Here is an 18,801-nt window from a genome sequence, read left to right on the forward strand (position 1 = left end):
CCCCCCCTCCCCCTCAGAATATGCTTCAGATTTTTGTATCAAAATATCATTTCAATAATTGCATCTAAAAAAAATTTACATATAGACAATTAGGCACAAATTCAATTAGTTTTGAAATATGCAGAAGTACAATTTACAAAAGGACTTCTTAAGAACATTTTAGATTAAAATAAAGCTAAACTAATTATCCCCTTTTGTCAACGCAAAAAGGAATAGGAGAAACAAATGAAAAGTTAATCCTATTTGGAGAGGGAGGGGGAAGATCCTTCAGATGACGATGATCTAGAAGGTTCTTGGACAGCCTGGAAGGATGAAGGAAGAATCAAATGAGGAGGATCAACTCCTAACTTCGGAGCAAGTTGGTGGTCATCCATTCCCTTAGAGTTGCAAACTCCCCGTCCTGATGCAATTGTTGAGACATGATAGTCTGGAGGGCAACCATGATGGATTGGCTGGTTGATTCCTGCTAGAATTTTTTACACTTTGCCTGGCTTTTTGAGTTGTCCTTGGGTATAATGGGAAGAGTGTTGTGAGATGGAGTTGCAATAGTGAAAAAAGGATGAGAGAGTTGCAAACGGGGTTGCAATGGTGGTTGGTGATGTTGGGAGAAGGTTGGATGGACCAGGGGTATCTGGAAAGTTAAGAAATTGACTAATTCTGAAGATGGAGGAGTTAGTCTTTTGGGGGGAAAACAAAGGTTGGTGACATGATAGAAGTAGTGTGAAATGGCAGTTGAGCACACATGTCACTCAGTGAATTATAGTGAGGAGGGATGGTAGGTGCAACAGATGATGTGGGTTGAATGGAGGAAAGGAGAATGTGTGGGGAATAACGTTCTTGAGCTGCTGGTTGATGAGCGGGTGATGGAGAACGTTCTTCAGTGGCTGTTTGGATGGGGCAAGATGGAGAACGTTCTTAAGAAGTTTGTTGTGCATAATAATGTGGAGAATGATCTGGTGCAGGTGATGCATATTTTGGAATGTGTTTGGTTGAAGACTGCTTCTTTATATGAGACATTTTCTTTGAAGAAAATTTTGAGATTTTGATGGTGGAAGTTTCAGAAGAGAGATGGACTTCAAAATACCTAAAGATTTTTTACAAAAGCATGCCATACAAGACTGTATTTTTCTTGTAGTCCTTCATTGTGGCAGCGATAATATTTTGAAGAATGATGAAAGATAGATTGACCCTCTTGCACTTGAGGAGATGATGAATGATCAGAGCATCGTTGTCAGAGACGTACTAATGACTTCCATAGTATGGTAAGATGGAATGTTGGTTGATGTTGTTAAACACTTTGCAGATGGGCTTTAAGGATGTAGACAAGTGGTTTTTGCAACCCTCCTGAAATATTTCAGCAAGAACATCCTTCTTGTTCAGATTGAGAACTGAGTACCAGTTCTTTCCAAAGACGGAAGGTCCATCATTTGGCAAGTCAAGGATGGTGGCGATAATGTCAGGGGTTAATCGAATCACAATACCCTTGAGAGTTGTCACTAAAAGTGACTTCTTAGGAAAGGTTTGGGCCCTACAATAAAAGGCCCTTACCACATCCAAGTAGTAGCAGTCATAGATTTTCATAAATTGGGTCCAACCAAGTGCATCTATATGGTTTTTGATAGAGGTGCCTTCGGTAAGCATATTTTCAAGTAAGAAAACTCTTCCAATTCCAACAGGCCGCTCAACCCATTTTTTAGCATAGGTTTTTTTGTAGGTTTGATGAAATGAGTGGAGAGAACGTTATGGATGTATAGAAGGAGAAACATAACATTCTAGTGAAGTAGAAGGAGAACGTTCTTGAGAAGGTGGAGAACGTTCTCGAGGCTTTTGCTTGGGAGCAGTTGTTTTGCCTCTTTGAGGGTTTTTTAACTTGTTTTTGGCCAAAAATTGGGATAGAGTAATGGTTGTTTTGAACTTTAGATTTTGTTTCGATGAGGGTTTGGTTAGAGAGGGTAGATAAGGTTTAGTAGATGAGAAAATCTCAGTCGTTGATTTTCTCTTTTGATTTGAAGGTGTGGAGAAAGAAGGTTTAGTTTGGCATGAAGATGTGGATGGTTCGGATGGTTTGAGAGGTGTTGCAGTTTTTGTAGGGTTTGGAGTTGAAGGTTCGGAATCGTCACTATCAGAGATGACGAAGATTGTGGGTCAGAAGGTTTAGCCTTTGAGGTACCGATTCCAGCCGATACTCTCATATAGCGTCTCTTTGGCTCCGTAGTTTTAGGAAAGGATGAGTGAACGTGTGGAGGTATGTTTTTTAGATTTGGAACAGGACATTGGAAGAGAGGGGGAGTACGGTTGACAATAGGTTGAGTGAGATAAGGTTATGGTTGGAATCTTGTCTAAGGCTAGATTTAGGGGAAGAAGACAAGTAGTCTGAAAAAGGTTTTTTAGAAGATTCGTGAGGAGGAGTCGGTCTTGGTGGAGGTGAGGGTGAACGATTGTGAAATAGTGAAGATGAAAGAGATGATGAGGATGAAGGTGCATTAGGGCAAGTATTTTTCCTGGCGGTCATTTTCGTTCTAGCCATTTGAATTTTTTTTTGTGTGCAGAAATGGTGTTTTGAAAGTTTTGAGAGTTTCAATTTTTGGAAGAAGAAACTGTTTTATGGAAGGCGAACGAAGGTGATGATGATTTGCAGTTTTTTCACTTTGTGGGGGAAAGTGAAGTGATTGATTGGTGTTGGAAAAGAGGAGAAATGACAGTGTGGTAGTTACTTTTGTAGACAAGGAAATATGTCTCATTAATGCCACACAAAAGAGCTTTTGCTGATTTTTTAGGGAAAAAAAGGAGAATTATGCGCTATGAGTAGCAAAACAGAGAATGATGCGCGTAGAAAACGCAGAACATTTAACGTTCTCCGTTTATATAGAAACAAAATTAATGCAAACTGATTGGATTTTTGATGATTCTCAAGGGGCTTGGTAAAAATATCAATAAGTTATTTTTGAGTATCAACAATGATTAATTCAACTTCTTTTTTATTAACATGATCACGAATGAAATGATGTTTTATTTCTATATGTTTGGATCTTGAATGTTGAATATAATTTTTTGACAGATTTATAGAACTTGTATTATCACAGTAAATTGGAATACTTGAATAACTTACAGAGTAGTCTTCAAGTTGATTTTTTTATCCAAATAACTTGAGAGCAACAGTTCGCAGCTGAGACATATTCAGTTTCTGTTGTTGAGAGAGCAATTGTGTTTTGTTTTCTGCACGACCAACTTATTAATGCTTCTCAAAGAAACTGACATGTTTCACTTGTGCTTTTACGTTCAATTTTATCTCCAGCATAATTAGCGTTGTAGTAAGCTACAAGATCAAAATGAGAACATTTTCTATACCAAAGGCCAAGATCAGTAGTACCAACGAGATATCTAAAAATTCTTTTTACAATTGTTAAATGAGATTCTTTAGCTGTTGATTGAAATCTAGCACATGATCCTACTGCAAACACAATGTCAGGTCTACTAACACTTAAATAAAGCAAAGATCCTATCATACCCATGTACTCTTTTACATAAATAGATTTTCCATTTTCATCTTTGTATAATGAAGAATATGGATGCATGAGAGTAATCATGATTTTGGCTTCATTTATTTTATAATTTGTTAAGAGATTTTTTATGTATTTTTCTTGACATATAAAAATGTCATCTTCATGTTGCTTAATTTGCATAACAAGAAAATATCTTAATTCTCCCATCATACTCATTTCAAATTCACTTTCCATGAGTTTTGAAAAAGCATCACACATTTTCTCATTAGTTGAGCCAAAGATAATATCATCGACATGCACTTGAACAATAAGTAAATCATTTTTATCATTTTTCTTGAATAGTGTAGTGTTAACCTTTCCTCTAGAAAATCTATTTTTGATTAAAAAGGTGTTGTTGTTCATACCAAGCTCTTGGTGCTTGTTTTAAACTATAAAGAACCTTGGTGAGTGTAAAAACATGATTTGGTTTTGATTGATCTTCAAAACCGGTAGGTTGACGTACATAAACTTGTTCATTTAAAAAACGATTTAAGAATGTACTTTTAACATCCATTTGAAAGAGTTTGATAAGTTTATGAGATGCTTATGCAAGAAGAATTCGTATGGCTTCTAATCTTGCAACGGAAGCAAAAGCTTCATCATAATATATACCTTTTTGTTGATTGTAACCTTGAGCAACCAACATTGTTTTGTTTCTCAAAACCTTACCTTCTTCATCTAGTTTGTTTCTGAATACCCATCTTGTTCCTATGATGGTTTAATCTTGTGGATCTGGAACGAGGTTCCAGACATCATTCTTTTCGAATTGAAGAAGTTGTTCCTTCATCGCTTCAATCCAAGATTGATCAACTATGGATTCTTTGATTGATTTTGGTTCAATTTGGAAGATCATTGCCATGTTGGTGTTGCCATCATCCTTGATTGGCATTCTTGTTCTAATTATATCTGTAGTATCTCCAATGATTTGATTTTGAGGATGATCACTAATCGTTCTTCAACTTTTAGGAGGAGAATGAAGCATAGATTGTTTACTGTTGCCCAAAATGTTCTTCTTATTCCTCATCTTTTTTACTCAAATCAAGATCATCAAATAATATATGCATGTTGATTTCAATAATTTTGGTTTTTAAATTCAAAACACGATACCCTTTAGAATCGGTTGGGTAACCCAAAAATATAGCTTTGTCTGATTTTGCATCAAACTTTCTAAGATTTTCTTTGTTGTTCAAGATATAACAATAACAACCAAAAATATAAAATATGAGATGTTTGGCTTCCTATTTTTCCAGATTTCATATGGTGTTTTGTTTATGATCTTTCTTATTGATACACGGTTTAAAATATAACATGATGTATTGATAGCTTCAGCCTAAAAGTATTTTTCAACATTACACTTTTCTAAGATTGTTCTTTCCATTTCTTGTAAGCTTCTATTTTTTCTTTCAACAACTCCATTTTGTTGATGAGCTCTTGCATAAGATAGATTATGAGAAATGTCAAGTTCTTCAAAGAAGGTTTTAAAAGAAGCATTTATGAATTCTCCTCCATGATCACTTCTTATAGAAATGATGCTGAAATCTTTTTTATTTTGTATCATTTTACAACAGATTTTGAAGGCATCAAAAGCATCATCTTTTTATTTTAAAAATAATACCCAAGTGTATCGTGAGAAATCATCAACAATAACAAAATCACATTTCATTCCTGCTAAAGTTGTTGTTGTAACAGGGCAAAAAGATCTATGTGAAGCATCTCAAGAATATTGTTTGTGGAGAAGAACTCTTTTGAATGAAAAGTGTTTTTGACTTGTTTTCCCTTAGCACATGTTTCACATAATTTATCTTTTTCAAAATTTAGTTTTGGTAATCCTCTAATAAGTTCTAGTTTCGAAATTTTTAAAATGGTTTTCATGCTAACATGACATGTCCGTTTATGCCAAATTCATTTATCTTTATTGATAGACATGAAGCATAATTCATCAGGTAATTCTTCAAGATATAAAACATACAGATTTTTCTTTCTAGTTCCAGAAAAAAGTACTTCCCCAGAATTTGTTTTTATTATTTCACATAGGTTAGATTTGAAAATAACGTCAAAGCCATTGTCACATAGTTGACTTATGCTTAAGAGATTATGTTTCAAACCTTACACATATTGAACATCAGTTATTTGAGCATAATTTTTCTTACCAATTGTTCCTTTACCTTTAATCTGAGTTTGATTGTCATTCTTGAAGGTGACTGATCCTCCGTCTTTCTTGACAAATGACATGAAGTAGTTTTTATCACCTGTCATATGTTTTGAACATCCACTGCCCAAGAACCATGGCTTTTTCTTAACATTTTGAATTCCAACCAGCATGATTTGTTATATTAACTTTAGGTACCCATTTGGTCTTGGGTCTTTGAGGGTTAGTTTTAAATTTTGATTCCTTCTTAATATGGTATGTTGATTTAGAGTTGTCAATCTTAGAACAGGAGGAACATCTAGTGGTTTGTTTTTGAAAAGGTTTAGCAAGCTGAGTTTATTTGGTTTTGGTAAAATTCCATAACATTATCCTTTTGTTGCATTAGCTAGAGAACGTTTTCATTTCTTTAGATTTTGAAAAATCATTGTTTTTGCTCCATAATGTTCTTCTTTTTTGAAGATATTTTTGTTCTTAATTTTCTCATCTCTTTTATTAAAATAGCATGCAAATTCCATATGCCCAATCTTGCTGCAATATGAACATTTGATTTTGTATTTACCTTTTTTTCTTTACGAAACAAAAAAATTTCATACATTTTGATTTTTTGAGTTTGATCGAAACCAAGACCAGCTTTATCAAATATTCTTATTTGAGATCCCATGCTTTTTTGAAATGTTTCAATGGCTCTAATGAAATTTGACAAATCATTTTTAAGAAGTTCAACTTCACCTTTTAGGAGAACGGTCTCCTTTTGAAATGCAGAATGTTCTTGACTTTCTTGATTTTCAGTTTGAAAATCTTTGAGCTGAGATTCTTTCATATTTTAAATGATCTCTTTAAGCTTATCATTCGTAGCCTGAGTTTTCTATTTCTCTTCTTTTTCTTTGTGAAATTATTCTTTTAAAGAACTACACTTTTGAACAAGAAAGTTTGAATCATTTAGCAAATTATCAAATTCTTTTTTCATTTGTTCACACAAAAGACAAGGTTCAGAATTTGTTACCTCACTTTTTTATGTATTTGCCATTAAGCATATGTATGTTTTTTCGTCTTCTTCTTCATCGGATTCATCTGAGTTATCCCATGTAGCAATCATTGATTTCTTTTTAAAAGGAAATCTATTTGGTGGCTTTTTACTTAGGGTACATTCAGATTTGTAATGTCCCAATTTATTACATCCAAAACATGTGAGTTGGCTCTTGTCCACTTCTGTTTTGGAACTTTCTCTTTTGTTTGGAAATCCTTTCTTGATCTGATATCTTCTTTTCATCATTCTTTGAATTCTTCTAGTGAAAAGGGAAATTTCTTCATCAACATCTTCTTGTCTAGTTTCTTCTAATTATTCTTCTGTTTGTGTTGGTATACTTTCTTGAGATGCTTTCAATGCTATTGTTTTTCCATTCTTGGTTGGTTTATTTTCTTGTAATAATACTTCATGTGCTTTTAAAGTTCCAATTAGTTCTTCCAATGCAAGCACTTCAAGATTTTTGTCATGGCTTATAGTTGTCACCATCGGCCTCCATATGGATGAAAGGCATCTCATGATCTTTCTTACTCTGTCTTGTATTGAGTCAACTTTGCCAAGAGAACACATCTCATTTACTATAGTTGTGAACCTTTAGTGCATCTCATCAATGGTTTCTCCTTCATTCATTTCGAGCAGCTCAAACTTTTTTATGCCAATGTATATTCTTGTTTCTTTGACATAGCTTGTTGTTTCATGATAAGTTTGCAGTGTGTCCCATACTTCTTTAGTAATTGAGCATTCATCAACTATTTTTCTTTCTTCCCTGCTCAAAGCACACGATAAGAATAATTAATCTTTAGAATTTAGGAGTACCTTAGTTTTGTCTTCAGGTGTCCAATCTATTTCTTTCTTTTAAGTAGTGGTTAAATCATTTTGATCAACTCTTGGTATGAAATCCTCATCTGTAATAATGCGCCACATTCTTGTATCTTGAGATTTTAGAAACAATTGCATCTTATTCTTTCAAAAGTAGTAATCCGTTCCATCAAAGTAAGGTGGTCTATTTGAAGATTCTCCTTCAATAATGTATTTTGTTTTTGACATTTTTTCTTCTAGATCTTTACTCTAGCACTTGTTAAAGTGTTTAATCTTTAAAGACCTTGATCTGATGCCAATTGAAGTAGTAATGTAAATAGAGATAACAAAGAGATACCACTCAAAGATATATCTTGGTTCACCCAACTCAGGCTACTTCTAGTCCTCACAACTGTGAGATTTTCCACTAAGTGTTCAAACGAAGAACGTTCTTGGTTTTACAAAATTCTTGGTTATACAACATTCTTGGTTATACACAGTTTTTGTTAAGATCAACTTTGATCTGTAACAACAATTCCTTTCCACCGAAAAAGGATTCAATCAAGTCACCTATCAATCTTGAGAGGATTTTACAATTCATCTTTTAACCATATAAGGTTTTTTATAAAACTATTCAAACTATAAACAACCCTTATAGTTTTGAGTTTACACAATAATGATTTAAAGAGATTGGTAGAATCTGAGTATGCTCAAATCGTGTTTGAGAATAGATTCTTGATAAAAGAATTCAGTAATATGATCTGGATATATGAAGACGAAATCAAAACTGATTCTTTTGCAATTAAGAAGCTTTCAAGTATCTAAGTGTATGTGATTGATGGATTTTCTTAGCACTTGAAGTTATGAGTTTTCGTTGAGCTTGGGGTTCCTTTTATAGGCTTCAAGGAAGTTGATGACAACTATTATAACCGTTGAAAATGTGTCTAGCTGTCATGTGTCAGATTTGACCAAAGACTAGACTTTTAAACTTTGAATGTTCTTGTTTCGAACATTTTGTGTTTCTACTTCTGTGTTAATAATATCTAATCGATAGCATCTCAGTCTTGATTGTGATGATCCTTTGTTTATGCACACAAACATCTCATGTATGTGTTTAATCGATTTAGATGAAAACTGACTATTGATTCGTGCAAAACTAGCTGGAGAAAGATGTAACAAGGCTGGAGAATGATGGTTAATAAGCTGGAGAATGTTTGTATCATTCTAGACTGATGTCATCATACTAGAGAACGATGTTGATCATTCTGAAGACAATTGTTAATCATGTTGGAGAAAGATATTTGTTGCTGAAGATTATGTGTAACATTTTGAAGAATGTTTATCAATCTGGAGACTGATGTTACACTGTTGGGAATGATCATTTTGAGTGATTCTTTCGTTCATATGAGAGCTGTATATTCCTAGTATATGAACTGGAAATCCATTCGCGATTTGCAAGAGATTTCCTTGTATTAAAAATTGATTTGATCTTGCCTGATGAAAAGGAAAAAAATATGGAGAACGTTCTTGGTTTTCCAGATTATGTCAAGAATTTTCTTGGTTCAGTTTTAAACTGATTTCTTTAAACTGATTTCTCTTGCATTTGCTTTGTATCTAACTTGAATTATTACATTCAAAAGCACATGTTAAATTAACACATAATTTAGAATCATAGTTATAGTCTTTAATTAACTTTTATTTATTTACATCAAAATATTAATTTGAGTTTTTGCTTCAACAAAAAGTACTTGGACCATAAATATAAAGTTGGAAGGTTGAATTTTACTCTTAATATACATTTAACATGAATTTGCTGAAATGCATATTATGATTGTATTTCTGATATAGTCTACCTATGTGAGGATGAAGTGAGGCCGTTTCAAAGAGTTAAAGGGTTTGACTATTAAATTCTCATCAAAAGGGTACATGACAGACCTTATCAAGTGTGTCATCTTTATAATTCTTTCGATAGTACCGAGATTTCATGTGTAAGTTGTGTACACTAGTTCTAATGAATAACTGGTTCAAAGCTTGTCTACCAATCTATTCGGGATAAGTGGAACCGATAGCTTACTAAGTAGTGGTTCAAATCGTAAGATATCATTATCTGAAACTAAAATATTTCCAAAATTATGGGACTAAGTATATTTTGAAAGTGGTGGGAAATTGTGAGAAAGAGGTGTCAATCAACCACGAGATTGTTGCAACTATTCAATGAATATATTAACATTATTTGTATATACTCTTTCACAAACTGAATGGCAGAACCAAGCGTTGTACCTCTTTCTAAGTGACATTATTTTTCTATGAATAGTGTTATTTTGGACATAATGAAAAACAAAAATTTGGCCATTGCTATCCACTTTGTCACATCCATTTTATATTCTAAGTCATTATATTCTTATCTAATGCATGAGTGAAGTATAGAAAATATTCTTCTGTAACATACTATTAGTGTGTTAGTGCAAAACACATCACAGTTTTCCAAAGTACTTCTGAAGGGCATTCGCGGTTCATCCCATTTGCATTCGATTGGTGGGGGAAAATCGAACCTAAAGGCTAGTGTAATAACACTATTTGGAATTTACTACATATAATCTTCATTAACCACTTCATTAATAAAGTCTTGCAACAATTGATACCAACAGATTCGACAAATATTTGGAGCAAGACATGAGTGACACAATAGTGGTAACTTGACCATAAATTAGTATTATTCTTGTAGTGGTGACTAGGGATGATCATAGGCTAGGTCGACCGACAGAGGCCTACAGCCTAGCCTACGTCAGGCCCATGCCAGACCAAACTTTTTTCTTAAACATATAAGATAAAGACTTCTAAAAATGCATATTTAGTTTTAAAAAAAGGTCATACTACATGCCACATAATAAGCCTTTTATGCCTATTTAAATAAATATAAATAATATTTTTTTACTACATCAATTATCATATTAAATTTTGATGTTTTTGTTATATATTCAATTTTTAGTAATTTAACCTCATTTAGTTTTTGACATATTTAAATGTATTATTATAAAATATAATTTAAGTATAATGTATATAAAGCCATATTCTTTAAAATGTGATGTTAAATATCAAAATAAAACTTAATTTCATTGACATATTTACTCGTTAATCTATTTAAAGATATGTTTTATACTTATTCAAAAATGTTAAAATAAAATAGACTTTTAAGTAGACTAATAAGTCATATCATACTTCTATCAAGGTCAGACTCATGTCTACAAAGTAAACCAATGACAACCATATGCAAGACTTATGCTTTGAGTTTTTTAAAAGGTCAAACTTATAGTTAACATAGCCTAGCTTGACCCAACCTATTCTCACCCCTAGTAGTGACACAACTAATTTTTAATAAATTTTAATGTCATTTTAGAATTTTCGTCAGACAACATTAATAGTATATATAAATTAATCTAGTGTATTTAATACCTCTAAAAAAAAATTAAAGGTGAATCTTTACTTTTTTTTTACTAAAGGTGAATCAAATTAACTATTTTACTAAAATATGTATACGTTGACATTTGAAACTTTTTTATTGGTTTATATTAAAAACACCCAAATTGGTTATTTGTTTTTAAGTTTTCTCTTAATTGCTTTTATGAAAAGTCCTCTTAAAAATTTAGATAGAACTATACCTAAAAAATTAGATACAATTATATTCTTGAATGAGATTTAAATTTGTGACCACTTTTTAAGTGATCCGATTATTTTGTTCAGTGTATTTATTTTTTGATAAAATGATGTAATATGCTATTGTCATTTTCCTTTCATAAGCTTTAATTTTAAATAACTTGTCGAGTTATAAGTCAAATTATTATTTAAAAATAGCAATAGTATATTTTATTATTTACTTTTTTTTGTCAAGAAAACTATTACTATTTTTCTTTTATCATGACATCGCATTAAGATACGCCTGTAGTCTTACATAAAGATAACAATATTTTTATTCGTTTTATCTATTCATGATGCAATACAACAACAAGACATTCTGGTAATAAATTGGTAATAATCACATTATTCAAAGTACCATTTTTTTCAAAAGTAAAAAATTACCAATTTTTTTTCAAATTTAATCAAAATGTTTTTATTTGTAGGTATATACAAATGAGTTCTTATTTTTTATATTTTTTTAATCTATAAATAAAATGATAAAAAAATTTACAACAAATTATTGAGTTTAAACAGTTTATTTGAATTAGGATTCCAATATATATATCTTTTTTATCCTCCATTATTGCTATTTGTTTTTGTTGAAAAAAGAAAAATCCCCATTGGGCAGATGAATATATATTATATATTCTGTGTTTGGAATGTATCAATCGTGGCATCAAAACTTCACTATCTTCTCAACTTCAAACATTAATGGTCAATTTTCTTCACAAAAAGGGATGAACTTTTATCTCAAAAACCATCAAAACTTGTTGATAAAGTTTAACACTTTCAAAAGCTGAATCAATTTCACAACTGGAATTTTTTTATTAGTTCCTTGTTGTTGTTGTTGTTGGTGTTGGTTTTGTGGAAGATTAATGAAGTTGGACAGGATTGAAGAGAGCAGTAGCAGTGTGAGGTTGTTGGGGGGGAGAAGCAAGAGTAGTAGTGATGGTGCGAGTAGTGAATCTAGGTGGGTTGATGGAAGTGAAGTTGACTGGGATGAAGCTCCTCCATGGTCTAATAAGAATGATAATCATGGAAGTGATGGTGGAAGAGAAGGGTATGGTTCAAATTCAATTAGGAGGAGGTTAATTAAGAAACCTAAAAGGGTTGATTCTTTTGATGTTCAAGCTATGCAGATTGCTGCTAGTCATGATCAACACTCAAAGGTATGTTTTTTATATTATTTCTTTTTATAATTTTTTTTTTGACAAAAAAATTATTGCGTATATATATACTTTTAGTAATTTAGATTTTGTTTCTTTATTGGATTAGTAGTGTTTTTGGTCTATGTAATATGGACTCAATTAGGCTTTAGTCTCTGTGTTTTCTCTTTTTAGATTTTGTTCCTTGAATTTTAGATTCGTCTACTTTGTGGTCCTAAAAATTAATGTTTTGTGTGTTATAGTTTTATTGAATTGGTTATTTGAGCAAACAATGGTTTTGGATAAAGATATAATCCATGATAGATTGTCACAGCATCATTCGATTCATGTAGCTGATCTCACATAGCGGGATAAAGCATTGTTGTTGTTATAGTACTAAGAGTATAAAAGACTTGTATTTGCACCTTTACTAATGAGTTGTATATAACACCGACACTTCAGATTTAATGCGTGACAGGTGTCTATTAACACGATACTGACATATGTATTCAAGCACTTACATTTTCTCAAACTATTACCAGTATAGATGTCATGTTTGGTGTATTTGTTTGTGTCAGTGCTTCGAACTAGTAACCAATAAGTAATAATTGCGGTATTCATAGAGCATTGCAATGCACAGAGTTTTTGTCATGCCCATTTCACCAATTTTATGGTCACTCAAACTCAACAATGTTATATTTCAATTCACTTTTTTTAACACAGTATATATTGCTATCTCAGTCTTTAAAAAAATTTGTGCTTATGTGAATCAGGACCTTTCCCTTTTGCCTACCATTGCATTGGCATTTCAAACTCTTGGTGTGGTATATGGTGACATGGGAACAAGTCCTCTATATGTTTTTGCTGATGTCTTCAGCAAGGTTCCTATTGGATCAGATGACGATGTCTTGGGCGCATTATCGTTAGTAATGTACACGATAGCGCTTATTCCATTAGCGAAGTATGTTTTCATAGTTCTCAAAGCTAATGATAACGGAGAAGGTAACACTGTAACAGATTCATTTTCACAATCAGAGTTATGTACTTTGGTTTGGTTCATTTCAGGCGTATTGTAAAATCATGTTTTTTATATGTTAATAATTGTGCAACTGTAGGAGGAACATTTGCACTTTACTCGCTGATTTGTAGGTATGCAAATGTGAATCTGCTTCCAAATCGGCAACAAGCTGATGAACAAATCTCTAGTTTTAAGCTCAAACTTCCTACTCCGGAACTTGAAAGGGCTTTAAAAATAAAGGAGGCTTTGGAAAGGACATCATTTTTGAAAAACGCATTGTTAGTGTTGGTTCTTATAGGAACTTCCATGATTATTGGAGATGGTATTCTAACTCCGGCGATATCAGGTACTTAAGCAAGCAAGAAATTCTGTTTTAAGTTTTTGGTTTTCTCATGTGATCTATGCTGGCTTGAAGTTTGATCACAAGCATATATCTCTGAGCTAAACTAGTCAATAATCATACCAATTGTAGCACTCACAATAAATCTAATAGACTAACTAGACTCTGTTGAACTGGTTCAATTAAGACTTTGCTTCTGCTATCCATTTCAGATAACAAACCATCTACATTTTGAAGATTTTAAAATTCGCTTATCATTTTGCACAAGTCATATGTTACGGAAAAAAATAGCTTTTTGTGTACCTTAAATATAACCATGGTGCTTCTTTGTTGCAGTGATGTCTGCCATAAGTGGTCTACAGGATCAAGTAAATGGATTTGGTACAGGTATGTATAATTTCCTTTTCTTTCTAAGAATTTCAGTTTTTTTCTGGATGAAGAAACAACATTGTAGACATATAACATAAGCAAAGATGGTGTCTGCTTGACTTTTTCAAGGAAGGCATAACTTCATGATCAAAGTGTCCAAATATCGATGCAGAAAAACTTGCAGTCTTTTGATAAGAATTGGGACAACCACACTACATAATTATTATTCAAACAGAAGATTTCAAGATATCAATCACACTGTTGCCAATCGCAGAAAATAATAGTTTGTTCAAATTCTTCTACACAGTAATGCTATAGCACCCCTATAGGCGCTATTTTACGATATTTTATACTAAATAGCGTATTGCCGAACAATAGGGAGTTGTTCAAACTCCACTATGCTATAGTGTTGCTATAGCCATTATTTAACAACACTAATCAATCATTTTTTTCATTGACTATTTCCTTGAGGTCAGAATCTCTACAGGAACTCTATACTAGCATGATGTACTTTGACATAGTAGGTCGATTATGGCTGATGATTCTACTATAAAACACCAAGTTAACATCATTTCTCTTAATTCTTTTTCAGAAAGAAAAGTAAACTTTTTACTTCTCTGTTAGTGTGGCCTTCTAAATGTTTTATCTTAACTATCAACTATTTGTATTTACGTGCTGTTGAGAATTTCGGCATTTACTTATGGTACAGAACTTTGGAAACTAATTTGACAAATTATTCTCTTGCACAACAAAGCTTAGATATGTTATTCATGTTTTTTACTTGCAGGTGAAGTGGTTGGTGTATCTATTGTAGTCCTTGTGGCTTTGTTCAGCATTCAACGGTTCGGTACCGGTAAAGTGGGTTTCATGTTTGCCCCTGTACTTGCTTTATGGTTCTTTTCTCTGGGTTCTATTGGAATATATAATATCCTTAAATACGATATTACTGTTTTGAGAGCATTCAACCCGGCATATATCTTTTATTTCTTCAAGAATAATGGCAAAAGTGCATGGTCAGCTCTTGGTGGTTGTGTTCTATGCATTACAGGTAAACCTGTTTCTCATTTTCTGGGCTTCAATCTATAAGCACCATGATTGACTGCCTTAATATTTGGTATATCTTGATGTCAACATAGCGATGTTGTCTTCTTTTTTATGCTATGAACATCACATTTTCTTCTTTACTCATTTCTTCGATGCTTTTGAAGTTTAAAATTGTGAGCCATTTCTAGAATTGTTAATCAATATGTTTTTCTATTGGTTTTTGCTGCATGCAAGAACCAATAGAAGCGATTGACATGATCTTGAAAATATCACAAATTTATATGATCTATAACTTATTTCAACCATTCAAAACATAACTGGTGTGTTCTTGTCTACCTAAATGAGATATTTTTAATTAATGCATAGAGAAACTCTTGTAAGACATGGATTCAGAAAATTCACAACTTTGGTGTACATTCTCCTACAGGTGCAGAAGCAATGTTTGCAGATTTAGGACATTTTTCTGTACCAGCAATACAGGTTTGTGAGTTCTCAAATTATTTCTTCTAGAAAAGTAAACCATTATGGGTATACTTGGACTGATTTATTTGTCTTTATCTTAAGTACTTGTGAGACTATATAGAACTTATGAAAATACCTCATGACATGTCTATAAGTTGTTTACAGTTAATCCTGATGAGCTCTCCAGGATAGCTTATGAGAATAATTTATAGCTTATATGAAAATAGTTTGACTTTATTTTATCTTTTGTTATAAAAATAGCTTATACAAAAACATTTATATGCTAAACGCTTAATTAAACTATTTATCCAAACAGTACATAATTTGTATTAAAAGTTCTTTAATTATTAATATGTACTTAAATCTCTTATACAGATTGCTTTCACTTGTGTGGTATTTCCATGTCTCCTCCTTGCTTATATGGGCCAAGCTGCTTTTCTGATGAAAAACCCCGCTTATTATTCAAGCGTATTCTACAAATCTGTTCCAGGTGATATTGTGTTTATAAACATACAAACCAAAGTTCTGAAAACTATACTAAGAAGCCTTTGTATGTATATTAATCGTTTTGGATCCTGCTGTTTTGTTTGTGCTTTGTGTCAAACAGAGAGTCTCTTCTGGCCAGTGTTTGTTATAGCCACACTTGGTGCTATGATTGCCAGCCAAGCAATGATATCTGCTACATTTTCATGCGTTAAGCAATCGATGGCTTTGGGATGCTTCCCCAGGCTCAAGATAATTCATACCTCAAGAAAGTTCATGGGTCAAATTTACATTCCTGTGATAAATTGGTTTCTGATGATCATGTGCATTGTTGTCGTTTCCATCTTCAAAAGCACTACTGATATTGCAAATGCATATGGTAATGTTTCCACCATCTCAAGTTTTCACATTGTTTTTTATATTCTGGATATGCATATATGTTTCATGTCCATGATTTCAATTTGGTAATGTTGAGAAAATCATGCAACTTATCAATTAAACAGTATATGCCTTGAGTATTTATTTTGTAAATTTTTATTAGAAACCAATTTATTTGTCTGTGCCTAGATGCACATTGTATATGTTGCATAAGTTCAGAAGTTCACTTCAATAATGGGAATTATGGTTTTATGGATATGACATTGGTGTTCGACACGTGTCAGTGTCAATGTCATGTCCATGTCTGTATCGGTGCTTCATAGGTGCCAAAGCCAAGTACTTAACAAATAGTTCATGTCCTTTAATCCAAAAATGTTAAAGTACAACAAGAAGAAGCCAAATCAGTTTGATATATCACAGTATGCATGCCTTATCCTGAAACACCATTTGAATTATATATTTCACTAGTGTGATTCATTTCATTGTTGCATTGCAGGCATTGCTGAAGTTGGTGTCATGATGGTTAGCACAACCTTGGTGACACTTGTAATGCTTTTAATTTGGCAGACTAACTTGTTTTTAGCATTATGTTTCCTACTTGTATTTGGTTCAGTGGAGCTCATCTACATGTCTTCTGTCCTATCGAAAATCTTCGAGGGTGGCTGGCTTCCACTCGCCTTTGCTACGTTCTTCCTCTCCGTGATGTACACGTGGAACTACGGCAGTGTATTGAAGTACCGAAGGGAAGTCAGAGAAAAAATTTCAATGGACTTAATGCTTGATCTCGGCTCAAATCTCGGAACGGTTAGAGTGCCTGGAATAGGATTGCTATATAATGAACTTGTCCAGGGTGTTCCCTCCATTTTGCTGCAGTTCTTGCTAAGCCTTCCAGCTCTTCACTCTACCGTAGTTTTCGTCTGCATTAAATATGTCCCGATTCCTGTGGTTCCTCAAGAAGAAAGATTTCTATTCCGAAGAGTTTGTCCGAAAGATTACCATATGTTCCGCTGCGTTGCAAGGTACGGTTACAAAGATGTTAGGAAGGAAGATCACCATGCATTCGAGAAACTTCTTATCGAAAGTCTTGAGAAATTCTTGAGAAGGGAAGCACAAGAAGCTGCATTGGAGTTGGAGGGAAACTTAAACAACGACCCGGACAGCGTCTCCGTGGATGCAAGAAATTCTGATCTTCCGGACGGTACTGCGGTAGAAGAGCTTAGGATTCCACTAATGCAGGGTCAGAGTTTGAAAAAAACAGAAACTTCTACCTCCCATGAAGCTGCATTGACACTACCGTCTAGTTACATGTCATCGGACGAAGATCCTAGTCTCGAATACGAGCTTTCGGCTCTTAGAGAAGCAATGGATTCAGGATTCACCTATTTGCTTGGACATGGAGATGTGAGGGCAAAGAAGAACTCTTTTTTCTTTAAGAAATTGGTGATAAACTATTTCTATGCATTTCTAAGAAAGAATTGCAGAGGTGGTACTGCAAATATGAAAGTACCTCACACCAATGTCATTCAAGTGGGGATGACATATATGGTATGAATGAGACATGTATTCTTTCTGATAATTATGTAATGCAATCTTAGTTTAGAACAACACATTGCTCTTGCTATTTTTTCTGTGACAATGATTGGTAATATTTTTAGTACACCCCCATTTCACATCTTTGGTTGTTTTTATTTTTGTTTCAAAACAGTTGCTGTCTTAGATACCCTTATATAGAATTAACCATTATTTTTCAATTATACCTAGATATAATAAGATTATTTATAGTAGAATATTTATAGGATTTTATTTATATATATACAGTCACAGTAAGTGCTTCTTTTACAATGTGGGTCGATCATAACATCATTGAAAATATTTGACTTTAACCACAATATCGTGTACATTTATATGATTATGTAAAATTTGTTACACTAACAGTGTAGTGCAATTGATGTCATTTATATTCATTGCATTGAAAAAAGAGAATTAAACAAAGAGTACTTTAGTAAAAAATATACATTTAAATGATTTTTTAATAGTTTGTGTGCGAAAACTTTAAACTACTAAAATGTGAAATAGAAAGTAGTTACGTTGTCTCAAATTATATTTTGTTCTTTAGAGTACTCAAATTGTGTTGAATATTGTTATGAAGCATGATATGAAACAGAACTTTGGTGATGGTTGAAATCGGTTAACGTTGTTGGAGTATGGCGAAGTGCAACATAACAACTTTCAATAGGGGTGTATCTACAATCACTTCAATGCTCAAGTCACTGATAGTCATTTCAACGGCCAATACTTCATCTTTTGGCCCCTACAAACTCCTTCAACACTCGACAGTGGCATATATTCTTCAATCGTCCTCAGGGGGAAGACG

The 18,801-nt window shown here is 33.0% G+C and overlaps 1 protein-coding gene across 1 annotated transcript; it reads left to right on the forward strand.

Moving 5' to 3' along the window:
- The first annotated feature begins 11,814 nt into the window (after positions 1-11,814).
- LOC101494637 (putative potassium transporter 12) lies at positions 11,815-18,099 on the forward strand. Its single transcript, XM_004509782.4, has 9 exons — positions 11,815-12,357; positions 13,107-13,335; positions 13,449-13,697; positions 14,028-14,078; positions 14,848-15,108; positions 15,532-15,584; positions 15,942-16,056; positions 16,174-16,428; positions 16,924-18,099. Exons 1-9 carry the CDS (start codon positions 12,064-12,066, stop codon positions 17,976-17,978), a joined length of 2,562 nt encoding a protein of 853 aa, XP_004509839.1. The 5' UTR covers positions 11,815-12,063; the 3' UTR covers positions 17,979-18,099.
- The last annotated feature ends 702 nt before the right edge of the window (positions 18,100-18,801 follow it).

This window comes from Cicer arietinum, chromosome 7 (genome assembly GCF_000331145.2).
Source record: "Cicer arietinum cultivar CDC Frontier isolate Library 1 chromosome 7, Cicar.CDCFrontier_v2.0, whole genome shotgun sequence".
Taxonomy (NCBI): Eukaryota; Viridiplantae; Streptophyta; class Magnoliopsida; order Fabales; family Fabaceae; genus Cicer; species Cicer arietinum.

Excerpts from the sequence above, each read along its gene's own strand:
- LOC101494637 (XM_004509782.4), top strand. The coding sequence starts at position 12,064 with ATGAAGTTGGACAGGATTGAAGAGAGCAGTAGCAGTGTGAGGTTGTTG. Across the intron at positions 13,698-14,027 it reads TCTAACTCCGGCGATATCAG|TGATGTCTGCCATAAGTGGT; the intron begins GTACTTAAGCAA and ends TCTTTGTTGCAG. Across the intron at positions 15,585-15,941 it reads TTTCTGTACCAGCAATACAG|ATTGCTTTCACTTGTGTGGT; the intron begins GTTTGTGAGTTC and ends TCTCTTATACAG.